This window comes from Arvicanthis niloticus, chromosome 30 (genome assembly GCF_011762505.2).
Source record: "Arvicanthis niloticus isolate mArvNil1 chromosome 30, mArvNil1.pat.X, whole genome shotgun sequence".
Classification (NCBI taxonomy): domain Eukaryota; kingdom Metazoa; phylum Chordata; class Mammalia; order Rodentia; family Muridae; genus Arvicanthis; species Arvicanthis niloticus.
In genome coordinates this window covers 24,706,713-24,723,966 of record NC_133438.1, presented here as the reverse complement: position 1 = coordinate 24,723,966, position 17,254 = coordinate 24,706,713, and the positions used below count along the sequence as shown (strand labels likewise).

The 17,254-nt window shown below is 36.3% G+C and overlaps 1 protein-coding gene across 1 annotated transcript in view; it reads right to left on the bottom strand.

The window, feature by feature from the left end:
* Nucleotides 1–10,628: 10,628 nt before the first annotated feature.
* Nucleotides 10,629–17,254, bottom strand: part of LOC143440726 (uncharacterized) — a 32,071-nt gene continuing 25,445 nt past the window's right edge. The window contains exon 2 of the mRNA XM_076927482.1: nucleotides 10,629–14,931. Coding sequence (XP_076783597.1) covers nucleotides 13,977–14,931 — 955 coding nt within the window. The 3' untranslated portion in view covers nucleotides 10,629–13,976. The remainder of the gene's footprint in view (nucleotides 14,932–17,254) is intronic.

Sequence of the window (17,254 nt, the reverse complement as noted above, 5' to 3'; positions counted from 1 at the left end):
GATTAATAAAGGGTTTCTCACTTCAACAGTTGTAATTAAGAAATATGCCCCACAGCAAGCAAGGTTTGAGTTAGAGTTAGGGGATTAGACAGTCATGGTTAGGATTAGGTACAGGTTTTTAGAATTAGGTTTAGGAGGTTAGGAAATTAAGAGGTGAGGGTTAGGATAGGGTTAGGCTCAGGGTTAAGGTTAAGGCGACCACCATTATTCTTGATGGTCCCACTGAATCAATATTATCCCTATTACACAAAGAAGAAATATCAGGCCTACAAGGTATTCATTTTATATCTTAATGGTTTGTTTTATTCTTATTGTGATAGCTTCTCTCTCGCTTAAGAGAAAGACTTCTCAAAAGAACCTAAAAGTTTTTTCCAGCCATTTGCCTCCAAAACTAGCATACTAACAAAGGAAGCAGAGACTTTGCTATTCACAGAACCCAACAGATAATCAAAGGATAAGTTTCCAAGAGCCACACAGTCTGCTGCCAGCAAAGAACATTTATGCTACCCTATGCTGGGTCTCACTGTCAGCTATTGCTGCAGTTAATTTTCCTCTCAGATAAAATGCTCTCAGTACTCTTCTACACTAGACATGTCTGGTTTACTTTCTTCCTAACCTGAAAATATGCCTACTAAAGATTTCTATATGAAGTTTTCTCTTGACAATGAAAATTCTGAAAAAGGAATACCAGACAAGCAATAGATACAAATTCATGACTTAACAAAATTTGCCCTTTTATTTTATAGTATAGACTATGCACATGAGATCATGGTTTGTGATTCATATCGTGTATGAAATAGCAAATGGATTACAAGCAAAGTAAATTGGATATGTTGGCCTAAGTTTATTTCATTCATAATAAATTAAACTTAGAAACTAACATGAAAAGACAAAAATATATTTAATCCATATACCCTCTCAGGTAAAGGTAATATAAAATAATAATACAAGTCTCAATCTCTCTTTAAAATAGGTAACATGAACATATATATTTAAATATTATTGTCTATTTTTAAGGACATGATCTATGTAATCATACAATTCTGGTCACAATGTTATCTCATTGAACCTTATCCCAATTCTAGTACACAACATGGTCTCTATCCTTTAAGGTTCTAAATTATTTTTAAAGGGTTGACTGCTCCTAGACTAGTAGATGTTATTCATAATGGACATTGTCCTTACTCATATCAGAGCAACATATCTCTCCTTTTAAATATGATAGATACATATTTGAATTTTTATACAGATATAAACATGTTAATAATTTGAGAGATATTTATATCCAGTAAAGCCTCATTAAAAGCAAATAAGTATAAAATGATTGAAAGATCCACCTCAGGGTTTGTGTCTTATCTTCTAAATTAAACAACAAACATTTTCATATCTTCAGCTCTGTTGAATTAATATAATCACAGCAGGAGTTTTTAAATATTGATAAACCTCTATAAGTGACAGAGAGAGAGAGAGAGAGAGAGAGAGAGAGAGAGAGAGAGAAAGAGAGAGAGAGAGAACATGGCTGGTCAGTATTTGTACACTATGGAAATGGAATAACTATTTAGGTAATGTGAATTTGTCTCCTGACATAGTAAGTAAAATATTTTTTATATGAATGAGTGCAGGATATCTACAGTCTCATAAGGAACAATTTGTCAGTTTTCTGCAAGTAAAACCAATAATTTCATTGTTATCCTATGGTAAACTGATAATTTTGAAATGTGGAGCCACTGAGAACTTAGAAAGAGGGGATATAAATTGCTTATTCCCCACTCTTAAAGAAATATTCTCACAACAGATTGTGAATTTATTTGTCTAACCTATTGTATCCTATGGTATTAACATTTATAAAATGTTAGAATGATCTGAAGATGTAAATGGTTTTGATAAAGAAGGAGGTATATATAGATTAGGATGAAATGTCCAAAGTGAGAAAAAAAATACAAAGCATTTGGAAATTCTGAAGGAACAAGTTAGGTATTGAAGGCACTTAGATTATGAGACTTATGGGAAATACATATGCGACTAAAGTCTCTGTCTTCAGAACCACGTTTATGACACTGTGATCTAAGTCTAATTCTATCCTGTGTCCAGTCTACATTGAGCAGAGTCAGAATACAGGGATGAGTCCCTCAGAGCTTCCATGGGAAGTCACACTCAGCAAAGCAAGAATATCGAATAATGTTCACTAAGAGGGAAAATAGTACAAAGAAAAGCTTGAAGATACAGAGATTCTTCAGAAGGTCACATGATAACCTAGATATGTAATTTCGATAGACCTTAACAGAAGGTAAACAGAAGTTGATTTTGCTAAATGTGCAGTTTTAAGCGGGCATGTATGACTATGATCACTTTCAAAATGCAGTGTGTCTCTTTAGCAAGTGAAGGGACAAGAGTACTTAAAAATATGGTTGACCTTTTGAAATGTTATTTAGAAAATAAATTCTCACTCTTGATTCTCTTTGTCATCTATAGATGTATCTCAATATCCCAGATAAAAGAAAAGCCCTTTGCTTACTTCAGCATGCCAGGGTCTACATACAGCTGAGGAAAACTGAACAATCTTATTAAAAACTGAGGCCAAATCCAAAAGCTATATTTACTAAATACAGAACACCATCTCACTATCGAAGAGAACTTCTCACTAATAGACTGTGTCCTTCACTACAGTAACCATGCCTGCTCCCTGATTTAAATGTGATGTAGGAGCAGCAGGTGCATGCTCTTCATGCAGGGTTCTGATGAAGCAAACAGCTGGTTCAAGTTATATCCTTTTATGAAGGGCTATGGAATATTGTCCAACTCATAATAGATGCACATTTCACCTTATAAAACATAACCCATGTTAAAAATGATGCTAGGAGTATTTCCTCAAAATTTAATTCTTCATATATTACCCAAGATTGTAATAGAAGAGAATCAGTGGTTGAATATAAACTTATATGGGATTATCCAAAACTCCTCGATATTTTTTCACCAAACTACTGGCCTTACAAAAATGTCAAAAATGTCAGTCTTCTAACACCCAATACAAAGCATGACATTGGTTTTTAGGTGGTACTCTTGCCTATTTTCTTCCTATAAGAAGCATAATGCTGCCCTAATTATGTTCTTAATTATATCCTGAATGGAAATTATGATGGTCCTAACAGTCTGGCTTTTGTGTATTGTGGATGTTACCTGACTCGCATAACAAAATCTTTCCATGTGTGCTGCCTTCCATGACTGTCTTATTTGGAGAGTCTTTGTCATCACTTTTGTTTTATTTTGTCCCCTTAGAAGGACTCTTCTCTGAGGCACCATAACTGCTGCTCTTTCTATAACACTCCTTTGGTGAGTTTAACAATGTAGAAGGATCCATTGCACAAACACAAAAAAGTGCAGATATTCTCTCAAAGGTGACTGCAGTGCCAGCCCTCTCATATTCATCTTGTCACAGCATCACCAGTGATGGATTCATGGAAAGACAGGAGAATTTGTGAGAAACCTAAAGAATGGGAAAGGCTAAACACAGTAATGTAAAACACATTGACATTTTTCCAATGGGCCACTAAAGGTGGTAGCTTTGGTGTGGGTCTTCTTTATTCTTGGGTGATTGTTAGCCACCAAACAGTGAGGACAAAGGGAACAGCCATGGCAACCTGGCTTGAGATGGCTGTGAGTACTAAAAATTAACTCCGGAGACCAGCACAGTGAGTCAATTCTACTTTATTGTTCCAGAATTAAGGTATATGAGAGCTTTTTGGGGTACAGGTGGAAAGGATTAATTGTTCATAATAGTATACCTAAGTATCATGTGGGCAGGGAAGCCAGAATGGGACTTGTGTGCTGAGTTTAAGTAGCTCCACACAGGGACATTCTTTTGATAAGGACAGCCATCCGTGTTCAGGGACAATGTCTAGATACATTTAGGCAGAGAAATGGAAGCCCTAAAAAAGTAAATAAATAAAAATAAATAAATAAATGAAAGAAAGAAATGGAAACCCTAATAAAAATAAATAGATAAATAAATAATAAACTAAAGAAATGGAAGCCCTAAATAATAAATAAATAAATAAATAAATAAATAAATAAATAAAAGAAAGAAAGAGATGGAAACCCTGCTGATAAAGGGAGTCCTCCATTTTGAACTGAGTTTCACTCAGATTTGGGGGACTGCGACCTTCACACAGGTTTACAACAGCCTTGATTCCTGAAACCATGGATCTTTGCTGTGAGAGAAACTGTACTAAATATTGGAAGCTGATTCAAAATACATACAGCCTAGGACCCTGCCCAGCTCTCCAGATGGCTGTCCCATAATTGGCTATGTAAAGGGGCCTTCTAAAGTTCATTCTATTTTGTTATCAGCTCAGCACCTTCAGGGTAACAAGGAATATGGTAATTAATACCATTAATTTATGATCATTGGTCCACTGTCTCATTTCTCTGGTGTGAAATGAGCTCTTGATCAGAAGCAATATTGTGTGGAATGCCATTGTGGTGAATGAGGCACTCAGTATATCTATGGATCGTGGATTTGGCAGAAGCAATGTGTGCATGAAAGTCAAAATCATAAGCAGAATACCTGTCTATTCCAGGAAGAAGAAAGCTTTTTCCTTTGCCCAAGAGAAATGATCCAATGTGAGAGGACAATTCTGTTGGGAGCCGACTTTTAGCAGAAAGCAGCTATCAGCTTTGCAGCCATCTTGAGCCATATACCCTGACATGAGACCTGTATTACAACAGCCTACAACAGCTGAGCACACTTTGATAACATCTTGCTTTAGATACCCAGGACTTTCCTTGGGTGTGTGAGATTAAAGGTGTGTGACTTAGAGATCAGATTTAGAGACAAGACCTAAGGGCATGATTAAAGGTGTGACTTAGAGGCATGGCTTAGAAGTGAGGCATATAAAAGGCAGAGGCAGACAACAGAGAATCAGACACTTCAGAGAGTACAACTTGGAGTAGGAATTAGGCATTAGGTAGCAGGCACTTGGAAGAGAACTTGGAAGAAGTAACTTGGAACTTGGAGGCACTAGGGACTAGGAACTTAGGACTTGGGACTTGGATTGAAGAAGAGAGACTGAAGAATAAACGGAGTGAATCACACTCTGTCTGGTCTCCATTCCTCACTCTGGTCTGTCCTCACTCTCTCTCTTGCTGAACCCTGACCCGCAGACTGGAGTGGCAGCTTGGGCTGGGATACAGTGGCCACCCCAAATGTGAGGCAGTCCGGGCCTCAACATTTTGCTCGGGTCTTGACATTTCAATTCTACTGTTGTAGTGGTCCTATATTGCAAATTACAATTGAATGTTAACTAGTCCTATATTGAAATTTACAACTTAATGTTAACTAGTTCTAGATTGCAATTTCTTATTCCAAGTTAAATACTCCTATATTGAAATTTACAATTCCAAGTTGACTAATTCTATGTTGCAATTTATAACTCGATATTGATGAGTCCTAGATTGCAATTTCCAATTCCATGTTAACTAGTCTTATATTGAAATTTACAATTCCGTGTTAACTAGTTTTAGATTGCAACTTTCAATTTAATGTTAACTAGTCCTATAATGAAAATTTACAATTCCATATTGGCAAGCCCTAGATTGCAATTTCCAATTCTTTGTTAACTAGTCCTATATTAAAATTTACAATTTCCTGTTAACTAGTCCTTCACTGAACTTTACAATTTAAGGTTAACTAATCATATATTTAAATTTACAATTTAATATATTAATTAGTCCTAGATTTCAATTTGTAATTCCATGATAATTAGTCCTAGATTGCCACTTCCAATTTCATGTTAATTAGTCCTGTATTGAAATTTACAATTCCATGTTAACTAGTCCTAGATTTCAATTTGTAATTCCATGATAATTAGTCCTAGATTGCCACTTCCATTTTCATGTTAATTAGTCCTGTATTGAAATTTATAATTCCATGTTAACTAGTCCTAGATTTCAATTTGTAATTCCATGATAATTAGTCCTAGATTGCCACTTCCAATTTCATGTTAATTAGTCCTGTATTGAAATTTAAAATTCCATGTTAACTATTCCTAGATTGCAATTTTCAATTTTATGTTAACTAGGTCTATATTGAAATTCCATTTATTATTAAGTAGTCCTATATTGAAATCTGCATTTTAACATTAACTATTCCTGTGTTGTGGCCAGAGCTGCCCTATGTTGGGCATCAAAAATGTTGCGAGCGGCTGTACCCCACATTTGGGGGCCAAAATGTTGGGGACATGCAAAAGAAGGGAAAGCACACACACACACACACCCCAACACCACCACCATGACCAGCAGCAGCAGTAACAACAACAACAAAATATCAGGAGATAACAATCACCATTCATTGACTCTCTCAATATCAATGACCTCAGATGACATATAAAAAGACACAGGCTAACAGAATAGATGCTAACACAAACTTATATTTCTATTGAATATAAGAAATATAGCTTGGGCTGGAGAAGATGGCTTAGTGGTTAAGAGCACTGACTGGTCTTCCATAGGTCTTGAGTTCTATTCCCAGCAACCACATGGTAGTTCACAACCATCTGTAATGAGGTCTGATGCCCTCTTCTTGTGTGTCTGAAGACAGCTATGGTGTACTCACATACATTAAATAAATAAATAAATAAATCATTAAAAAACAATAAAAACTGTAAAAAGAAGGAAAGAAAAAAGAAAGATAGCTCAACATCAAGAATAAGCATTAATTCAGTGTAAAGGGTTGTAAAAAGTTATTCCAAGCAAATAGACCAAAGAAGCAAGCTGGTGTAACCATTTTAAAATAGTTTTTAAAAAAACAAAAAAGGCCGGGCGGTGGTGGCGCATGATCCGACCTGCAGGCTTAGTAATTTGTGGGCATGAGGAGGGCCGCAAACCTGAAAAAAGAACAGGCAAGAGAGAGAAAAGGACTCAAGGAAGCAAATGCTTGTCAAGAGTAGTATATTTGGGCGTGAAGCACCTTTTTATAATACATTTTGCAAAAGGAGGGGGTAAGAGGAGCCAGGTGGTAGAAAAGTACAGAATCTTCTCGGCCTGTGCCCTGAAACAATGTGCGGTCCACCTGCTTTTCTCAAAAGATATGGTACACTGCTTTTCCCAGAAGACACAGTACACTGCTATGAATCTACCTGCAGCTGCCAAGCAGGATCTTGTGGTTGCCAGGCAGGATGAAGCTGCAGGGGACATTGTGCAGCTGGAGAGAGGTAGGGGGTGAGGGTAAGAGGCAAGGGTCCTGGCTTCTGACAGGCACATGCCTTTAATCCCACTACTTGGGAGGCAGAAGCAGGTGGATTTCTGAGTTCGAGGCCAGCCTGGTCTACAGAGTGAGTTCCAGGACAGCCAGGGATACACAGAGAAACCTTGTCTCAAAAAACCAATAAATAAATAAATAATTGGAGAAAGATACAACATATTCATCAAAGGGAAAAATTACCAAAAATGACATTTCAATTTTTCACATCTATGCCTTAAACACATGGTCACATACCTTTGTAAACTAAAGAGTTTTAAAGTAAAAATCACATGATAACCTTCATACATTATACTTGCAAATTTCATTACTCCATTCTCACCAATGGATGAATTCTCCAGACCAAAATTAAACAGAAAAATACTCCAGCTAACTAATAGCATGAACATGAATCTAGCTGAAATTTGGAAAACCGTCTATCGAAATATAAGAGAATATACCTTCTGCTTAGCACCTCATGAAACTCACTTGTAAACTGCAAACATATTCAGACACATTGCAGATCTCAATACATACAAGAAAAAACAAGCTACCACCATGTATCTTATCAGACCACCATGGATTACAGCTGGATATCAACAAAACCAGAAAGAACACAAAGCTTACAACCTCCTGGAAACTGCACACCTCACTACTGAGTGAAAACTAGGTTAAGACAGAAATTAAGGAAGAAATTAGAGACCTTATAGAAGTCAATGCAAATGAATATGCAACATGCAGAATCTTATGGAACACAAAGAAATAATACTGTCTCTAAGATGAAAGTTCATAGCACAAAATCCCTACATGAAAAAATTGGAGAGCTCTCACACTGGCAATTTAAGAGCATCCTTTAAAGTCTAGAACGGAAAGAAGTGAGTGAGCAATGAAGGAAAGAAGTAGACATCAAGATATTGTCAAATTTGTATCAAAATCCATAAATCAGAAAGAGAAAAATACAAAGAGTGAATGAAACATGGAGTTGGTCCTTTGAGCCTTTTATTAGACAAAATAGAAACACTTGTTAAAAGATAGAGAATATCCAAATTAATGAAATGTAAAATAAAAATGGTGACAAAATAACAGACAATGAAAAAAGCCAGAGAATGGTAAAGACATAGTTTTAAAATGCCTGTACAACACCAAATTAGAAATTCTAAAAGTAAAGGCTAATCTCCTCAATTTGTTCCACTTACCAAAGTTAATTCAAACTAAGGTAAATAACTTAAACAGACCTAAACACTTAGAAAAAGAGAAGTCATTACAAGTCTGACAACAAACAAAGGCCTGGGCCATGAGTTTTATGGTAGAATCCTACCAGACTTCCAAAGAGGAGTTCATGAAAATATTCCTCAAAGTATCCAACAGTATAGAAGAAGAAGAAACTTTAGCTGATTTTATTTTGGGAACCCATGGTTATGCAAATATCCAATAAATATAAAGACTCAGCTACAAAAAAATTACAGATCATTTTCCCTTAAAACCACAGATGCAAAAATATTTAATTAAATAGAATAGAAAACACTTCAAAGATCATCCTCCATGATCAATGAGGCAGGCTCCATTAAAGAGATTCAAGAATGGTTTAATGTAATGTGCTTAATGTGTAAGAAAATAAAACAAGTGGTCATCTCATTAGATGATGAATAATTCTGTGACAATATTTAATCCCACTTTATGATAAAGTTCCTGGAGTGATTAAGGATACAAGGGACACACCTAAACATAATGTCACTTTACTGCAAACCTATACCCAACATTAAATTAACTGGAGAGACATTCATATTTATTCCACAAATTCACAAACAAGATAAGGTGATCCGTTCTCTCCATATTTATTTGAAATACTATCTAAAAGTCTAGCAAGTGAAATAAAACTGAAGAAGATAAAGGTAATATAGATTAGAAAGGAGAAAGTAAAATTATTTCTTTTTTGGTTTTTTTGAGACAGGATTTCACTGTGTAAGCCTGGCTGTGCTGGAACTCACTCTGTGGACCAGGTTGGCCTCAAACTCAGAAATCCACATGCCTCTGCCTCACAAGTGCTGGGATTCAAGGGGTGCGCCACCACTGCCTGGCCGAAATTATCTGTATTTGCAGATGATACAAGTGGACCAAAACTTCTCAAATGTAATTCCTAGAGCTGATAAGCCCCTTCAGCAACGTTGTTGGATACATGATCCAACAACGTAGAAAATACAAAGAAAAAGACAAAATAGAAAAAATAGAAGAAATAGAAAATACAAAAAAAAATTCAAAGAAAATGCAGTGGCATCACAAATGAGTTTGCAATTGCAAACAAAATAGAGAGACATCATAAAGTTTGAATTGATTGTTGACGCTTTTCACATTTTTTTTTCCTCATAATAAATAACCTTGAGTAACTCAGTGTACCTGTGTTGGATAAGATCTTAGCAAATTCTTTGTAGTCACAGATTACTTTTGGTATTTTTGAGGGTCCTCAAAGACTGCTGTGATACACAAAGGCTTTAATAGATTGATTTTATGCTAAAGATTTTACTCTTATAAAAAGATACCAGAAAGTACACAAGTTTAACGCATTGACCACGTTTATGGGGTTTCTTGAATTATGACTTTAGCTCATGATTTCTAAGACAATTGCCACATGCATAGGCTTTACCACATTGCTTATTCATAGCATTTCTCTCCAGGATGTATTCTTCTATGTGTTGTGAAAAGATTTTATCTCATTGATAAAATTTGTAAGATATGTCTTCAATATGTGCTCTGTAATATATTCTAATATGTTTATAAAATACAAATGTTTGAAAGAAGCGAAAGAAACTTGCCCTAAGGACTGACTTTTTGTTACCACTCTTCATTTAATCATAAACTGAAACTAAGTTTAAATTCCAGGTCATAGGGGACCTGTGTACTTAATAATATCTGACAAGCTTTTATTATTCATGGTTTGTTCCCTAAAACATAACAAATATTCTTAACCATAATTTGCTATTCATGTTTTATTTCTCAAAATATAATGCATGTTCCTAACCACAAAAGAACAAATGGCTGTGATTGTGTAGACCATACAACCTACATTCTGTATCATTTGACAGATTAAAACAAAAAACCAAACATGATTGGGAGAAAAATGTAACTGTAACTTGGCACAGGACTTTGTGGTTTTGACTTTTGGAAGCTATTTAACTTTCTGGTTCAGGGTGGGGCTGAGGCTGGGGTATTGCAGCTAAGCTTCTGAGTGTAATCTTGTGGTCCTGATTTATCAGCAGTGACTTGATTACAATAAATTCTTATCATTTGACTTGTCCTGTGTTTGAGTTGTATTGGACCTCAGTGGACCCCATAACATAGAGGCTTTAGCACAGTATGTAACCACTGTCCAGTATGAATAGTTTCATAATAATGAAGACTTTAGAGGTGTTCAAAGGCTTCATTATACTAAACATATTCATAAGGTTTTTCCCTAGCACACATTCTTTCATGATAATGAAGACTAGAGAATTGTGCAAAGGCTTGACCATATTAAATACACTCACAGGGTTTATATCTTATTATTTCCAATGCTATGAAGAGAAATCATGAACAAGGCAACTCCTATAAAAGCAACAGTTTAATTGGGACTGGCTTACAGTTTCAGAGATTTAGTCCTTTTTTGTCATAGCAGGAAGCATGGCAGGCATGCAAGAAAACATGATGCTAGTGAAAAAGCTGAGAGTTCTGCATCTTGGTCCAAAGGCAGCCAGGAAGAGATTGTCTGCCAGGGAGCTAATAGGAGGACCCATTCTGCACTGGGTGGAACTTCAAAGCCTTCAGTGATGCACTTCCTCCAACAAGGCCACATCTCATAATAACTTTCTTCTATTCTCTGAGCCAAGTATATTCTATTCTCTGAGCACATTCCATTGCCTTGCCCCCATATGGAGACAATATTTAAAAATAGTATAATACAAAATATGTGAGGTTCAAATTAAAAAGTCCCATCATCTATAGAAGTCTCATAAATGTTAAAAGTCCAAAGTTTAAAGTCTCTTCTGAGATCATTCCAATCATGTAACTGTAATCCCCTATACTTTAAAAAATTAGCACATAATATCCATCCAAATTCACAGGATATAGCTCACCATTCCTAATCAGCATTGTGAGGAAATACTGGGCCAGAAGAAGACCAAAAGCCAGCAAGAAATCTCCAAACTGCATCTCCAGGTCTGATGTCAAAGTGTTTTTCAGATCTCCAACTCCTTTCTTCCCTGCTCACTGCAGCACAATTCTTTCTCTTTGACTCATTATATTTCCTGAAAGTAGTTTTCCTAGGAAGGTATCCCATAGCTCTGGATCCTAAAACTCTTGGGGTCTCCAAAGTAACTTCAAAATTACAGCTTCTTGTTCCAGTATCTGGGATCCACAGATGATCTTCTGCGCTCCTCAAAAGAAGCTGGGTCTCTCTCCAGCTCTTCCCTCTATAGTACACTAGGTTCTGCTTGACTCCACTCAACTGCTGCTGCTGTTCTTTCTGCTCATCCCACAGGACTGACATCTTCAGTATGCTGGGTACTTCAGTGACAAACAGTCTTAACTGTGTTCCGCTCATGCTCCCTTCATGGTGCCAAACCTTAGCTGCACTGCATGAAACATCCATGCCTTAAAACCAGTGCCACCTGGGTGACTCTTACACAGGACTGAGTCAAGCTGCACAGCAAGGTACAACTTTGGCTACCTCTGGATACAACTTTTTTCTCTCAGAAAACACTTACCAGAAGATTTCACCTCAGTGGTGCTGATTTCTTCTTCATCCCCACTAATCTATTAACTATGGCTAACTAGCATCAATTGTCTCAGTTGTACCTTCTATTCTTGCCTCTAAAGCCAGAGCCACATGGACAAAGTGCCTGAGTTCCTCTGCTTGCTGGGGCTGGAACACAGCCACTCCTATTACATCATCACCAGCTTTCTATTTTTCAACAACTTCACTGCCTAAGCTCAACTGTCCTTGAATTTGCTCTGTAATTGAACCTTGAACTCAGATCTGCATGGCTGTGTCTTCTGAATGCTGGGTAATATGTGTGTAACACTTTGTCCATACGTAGACTTTTCCTTACTTAAAACATGTTCTGTACCAGGAAGACTTGAATCAGAGATCTGCTTGACTTTATCTGAAATTTAAGGAATATACCTCCATGCCTGTCCTTAAGTATTTTATTTTAGATCTTAAAATGATAATGTAGAAGAGTAATCACAATCCATCAATTGTCAACTTCACACACACAGGTAACTCTTGTGTCCACATGAAAACAACAACTAGGTAATACTAATGCCTAACCTGATATAGTTCTCCTTCATACAACTTCACATCCATAAGTTTAGGTGGATGGAATCTTGCCCTGATGTCACCGTTCCTTTAATACCATTTAAAATCATTAATCACAGAATTTAGCTTCATTCAACTTCCTGGTCAGATTTTCAGTTTTGACCTAACATTTTATATTTTTTTCTTTCTAAGATTACTATGCTTGTTCAAATCATCATGAGACTAAACACAGGTCAAAGGCTTTGCTGGCTTCACTGAGACTTCCTTTATCAATGCAATGAACATCAACCTCTTTACCTTACCTTAAAGGACACTCTACAGACAAGGGCAAAAGGCAGCAACTTTCTTCAGCAAAACATCATAAAAACTATACACAAAATTCAAATCACCCTCAGTACATATGTGTTTCATATTCCTACTAGAACAGCCCATTAAGTTCCACTTAATGCATATACAAATCCAAAGTCTAACAATCCACATTGTTTCATAAAACAAAACAAAAAACCCCGGTCAGGCCTATCATAACAATGCTTAAGACTGTGGTAACAACTTCTGTCTTAGATTGAACATCCATTGCTAAGAAGAGACATTGTAACCAAGGCAACTGTGTTAAAGGCAAATATTTAATTGGGCCTGGCTTACACTTTCAAATGTTTAGTCTATTGACATCATACCAAGAATGTCATCATGCCTGCAGCCATGAGCTGGAGAAGGAGCTGAGAGTTCTGCATCCTCATGTGAAGGCATCAGGAAGAGACTGTCTTCCAGCCAAGTGGTAGGAGGGTCTATTTGTACTGGCCTGAGCTCCAAAGATCACCACCATAATAATTCAATTCCTTCAAAAAGGTAACATCTACTCCCACAAGGCACATCTCTTAATATTTCCAATTTTTAGGGTTAAAAATATTTATATCACCAGTTTATTTGTAGTATAAATTCTTTCATGCTTTTAAAAATGATTAGGATACCTGGGCAGTGTTGGTGCACACCTTTAATCTCAGCATTTGGGAGGGAGAAGCAGGTGGATTTCTGATTTCGAGGCCAGCCTGGTCTTCAGAGTGAGTTCCAAGACAGCCAGGACTACACAGAGAAACCCTGACTGAAAAAACAAAAACAAAACAAAACAAAAAAAAATGATTATGAAATGCAGATGCTTTAAAAAACAAAAAATGATTATGAAATGCAGATGCTTTAACATGTTGATTACTTTCAGATGGTTTCTCTCTCATATGTGTTCATTTCTATATTCAGAAACCACTGTGGCACATAAACAATTTCCCAACTTTAGAACAATCAAAAGGTTTCTGCTCAGATTGTGTTCTTTGGAGACTACAGAGATATGCACTGGATTTACCACATTCATTACTTTTGTAAGGTTTCTCTAAAGTGTGTGTTCCTTTAACTGTTTGGAGAGTACAGTGACATGCAAAGGCTTTATCACATTGACTACATTCATAAGGTTTCACTCTGCACATTTTCTTTTGTGTAATCAGAGATGACTGTGTCCTGGAAAGGCTTTACCTCATTCATGACATTCAGTTTCTCTCCAGTATGTGTTCTTTTATGTCTTTGCAGAGTACTGTGACGTGAAAAGGCTTTACCACATTGATTACATTCATAAGGTTTCTCTCCAGTATGTGTTATTTTATGTCTTTGGAGAGTACTCTGATTTGAAAAGGCTTTACCACATTGACTACATTCATAAGGTTTCTCTCCAGTATGTGTGCTTTTATGATATCGGAGACCATTGTGACCTGAAAAGGCTTTACCACATTGATTACATTCATATGGTTTCTCTCCAGTATGTGTTCTTTTATGTTTTTGGAGACTACTTTGACATGAAAAGGCTTTACCACATTGAGTACATTCATAAGGTTTCTCTCCGGTATGTGTGGTTTTATGATATTGGAGACTATTGTGACCTGAAAAGGCTTTACCACATTGATTACATTCATAAGGTTTCTCTCCAGTATGTGTCCTTTCATGATATTGGAGACCACTGTGACCTGAAAAGGCTTTACCACATTGATTACATTCATAAGGTTTCTCTCCAGTATGTGTGGTTTTATGATATTGGAGACTACTGTAACCTGAAAAGGCTTTACCACATAGATTACATTCATATGGTTTTTCTCCAGTATGTGTCCTTTTATGTCCTTGGAGATGAGACTGTCGTGAAAAGTCTTTACCACATAGATTACATTCATATGGTTTTTTTCCAGTATGTGTCCTTTTATGTCCTTGGAGATGAGACTGTCGTGAAAAGGCTTTACCACATTCGTTACATTCATAAGGATTCTCTCCAGTATGTGTTCTTTTATGATATTGGAGACCACTGCGACCTGAAAAGGCTTTACCACATTGATTACATTCATATGGTTTCTGTTCAGTATGACTTCTTTCATGCCTGCAACAATAATGGGCATATATAAATCTTTACCACATTCATTAGCCTGATCAATCATTTTATCAATATGAATAAATTTTGCAGTTGGTGTAATAATAAAGAATGCTCAGTTCATAAGGTTTTATGATTTTGATGTTCATGGTTGTATTTGCTGACTGTAGGTTGCTTTACCTCTCTGAAAATACCAGTGATGGTAAGACCATTTACTACAAGGCTCACATTTATAACATCCATTTTCTATGTGATTTCTATATGATGTATTTCACATGTCTGAAGATATCAGGGTATTAAAACACAGATTGCTTTCCTAGTTTTTCCTGTAGTGTGAATCACACCACAGCAGCACTGTGAACCAGGACAAACAGAAGAATTTCCAAACTTCTAGTACCCATAGAGATTTTCTGCAGTGTGACTTGGGGATATTCCCAGTAAAGTCAGAAAATCAATTAACTGTAAACACCTATCATATTCAGAAAGTCTACCAAAGGCAGAATGCTATATATCTTCTCATTGTTCTGGAGTAAAAAGAGGTACGTTGCTTCTTTCAACATCCCTATGCTCACAAGGTTTTATCCATTCTGACAATTGATATACCCATTAAAAGAAGAATGAGTGAAAGGTTTCCATATTGAATTCACACCATTTGACATTTTGTTCTTGTAGACATGTGGTATATGAATTAAGGTTTCTCCACGACTTTCTTCACTCTCACTAACTGACCACTCAATAAACCTAGAAATGTCACAATAGGAATATGAGTATCACCAAATTTACCATGGACTATTTGCTTATTGGATGGCTTTGGATATATATTTATCACTATTCAATGTGCATCATCTAAATATTATGAGACTATTCAGATTGGTAGTTGCACAGCAAAGCTCTAATGGAGCTATAAATCAATTAAAGGTATCTCTTAAGGCATTGTTTCCATGTCTTCTTCCTTAGAGGAATGCCTTACAAACATAAATCAGATAACTGACATTGATGCACATGGCTGTGTGAGAATATCATAATCATAGCTATACTTAAAGGACTGATTTTTTTACACACTTGCTTTTCTTTAGAGCTTCCAGAACACATTAAAATCTCCTCACATGCATATTTGTATCAGCTTGCACATGAAAACTACCTTTCATGCCTTCTAGAACTTTGACCTTGTTCTTCAATATGATGATCTTCCCAACTGTAACCTAAAACACAGTACCAGAAAATGAATGATACAGTATTGGAAATTAGATAAAATTCAAGTTACTGTGAATTTTGACAGCACTGAACCTGATTTATTCAGCTCAATCTTCCTCGTTCTCAATTGAAATAACAGAGGGTCATCAATAACCAAGAATCACTTGTTCGATTATTTTAAAAAGCAACACAAAATTCTCAGTCTTACCTACAGCAGTGAGGTTCTGGTAGGTCTCCAGCATCACATCTTTGTAGAGATTCTTCTGGGAAGGATCCAGTAAATTCCACTCTTCTGCAGTGAAGTTCACATGCACGTCATCATAAGTCACTGCATCCTAAAATATCACACACATGTGTACAACAGAAAGCATGTTCGTGACATCACTGTAAATAAATGGATACTTTCTACTAGAAAATGTAGTAATGTAATTCTTGTGCTTCCTCCACTTATTTCCTGAAACAGAATTTATAATGTAATTATTCTGTCATTTTAGAAAAAAATTAAATTATAAATTTCACCCCTGTTGTTTCTGGTTCCTTTGAATAGCATATAGCCTTGAAACACAAATGGCAACTGAGAAATATGCAGGGGGAAACAGATCAACTGTACTGAGCACACATCTGAAAAGCTGTATGAACAATTACTAACTACAAACGTGGTGGGCAAGCTGCGTGCATTTGCTCATGTCTTTAATCACAGAGGTACAGGCAGGTGTATGTCATTGAGCTAGATGCTGGCGTGGTCTATGTGATGTGTTGCAGGACAGCAAAAGTTACATATTAAGATCCTCACTCCCCAGCAAAAATCAACCAAGGAAACAAAAATGATAGAGAGAACTCACAGTTCTTTACTGAAGTTCCTACAAAAATTATACATTCACTGCAGTTCTGTATTCATCTTGCAAAAACATGATGTGAACCAGTTTAAACAGCAACATTAATTAAAGTTTACTAGAGGGGAATGCATGTTTAAACATTTAAAAATGGACAGATGAAAATATTAGTAATGTATATGTTGATCAGAAATAAGAAACATGGAGCAGGAAAGATAGCTCAGGAGTGGAAAGCTCTTGCTGGTCTTCAATATAAGGGTAGTCTACTTTTAGTATTTACATGGGGATCAAGAAGTAGTCATTAC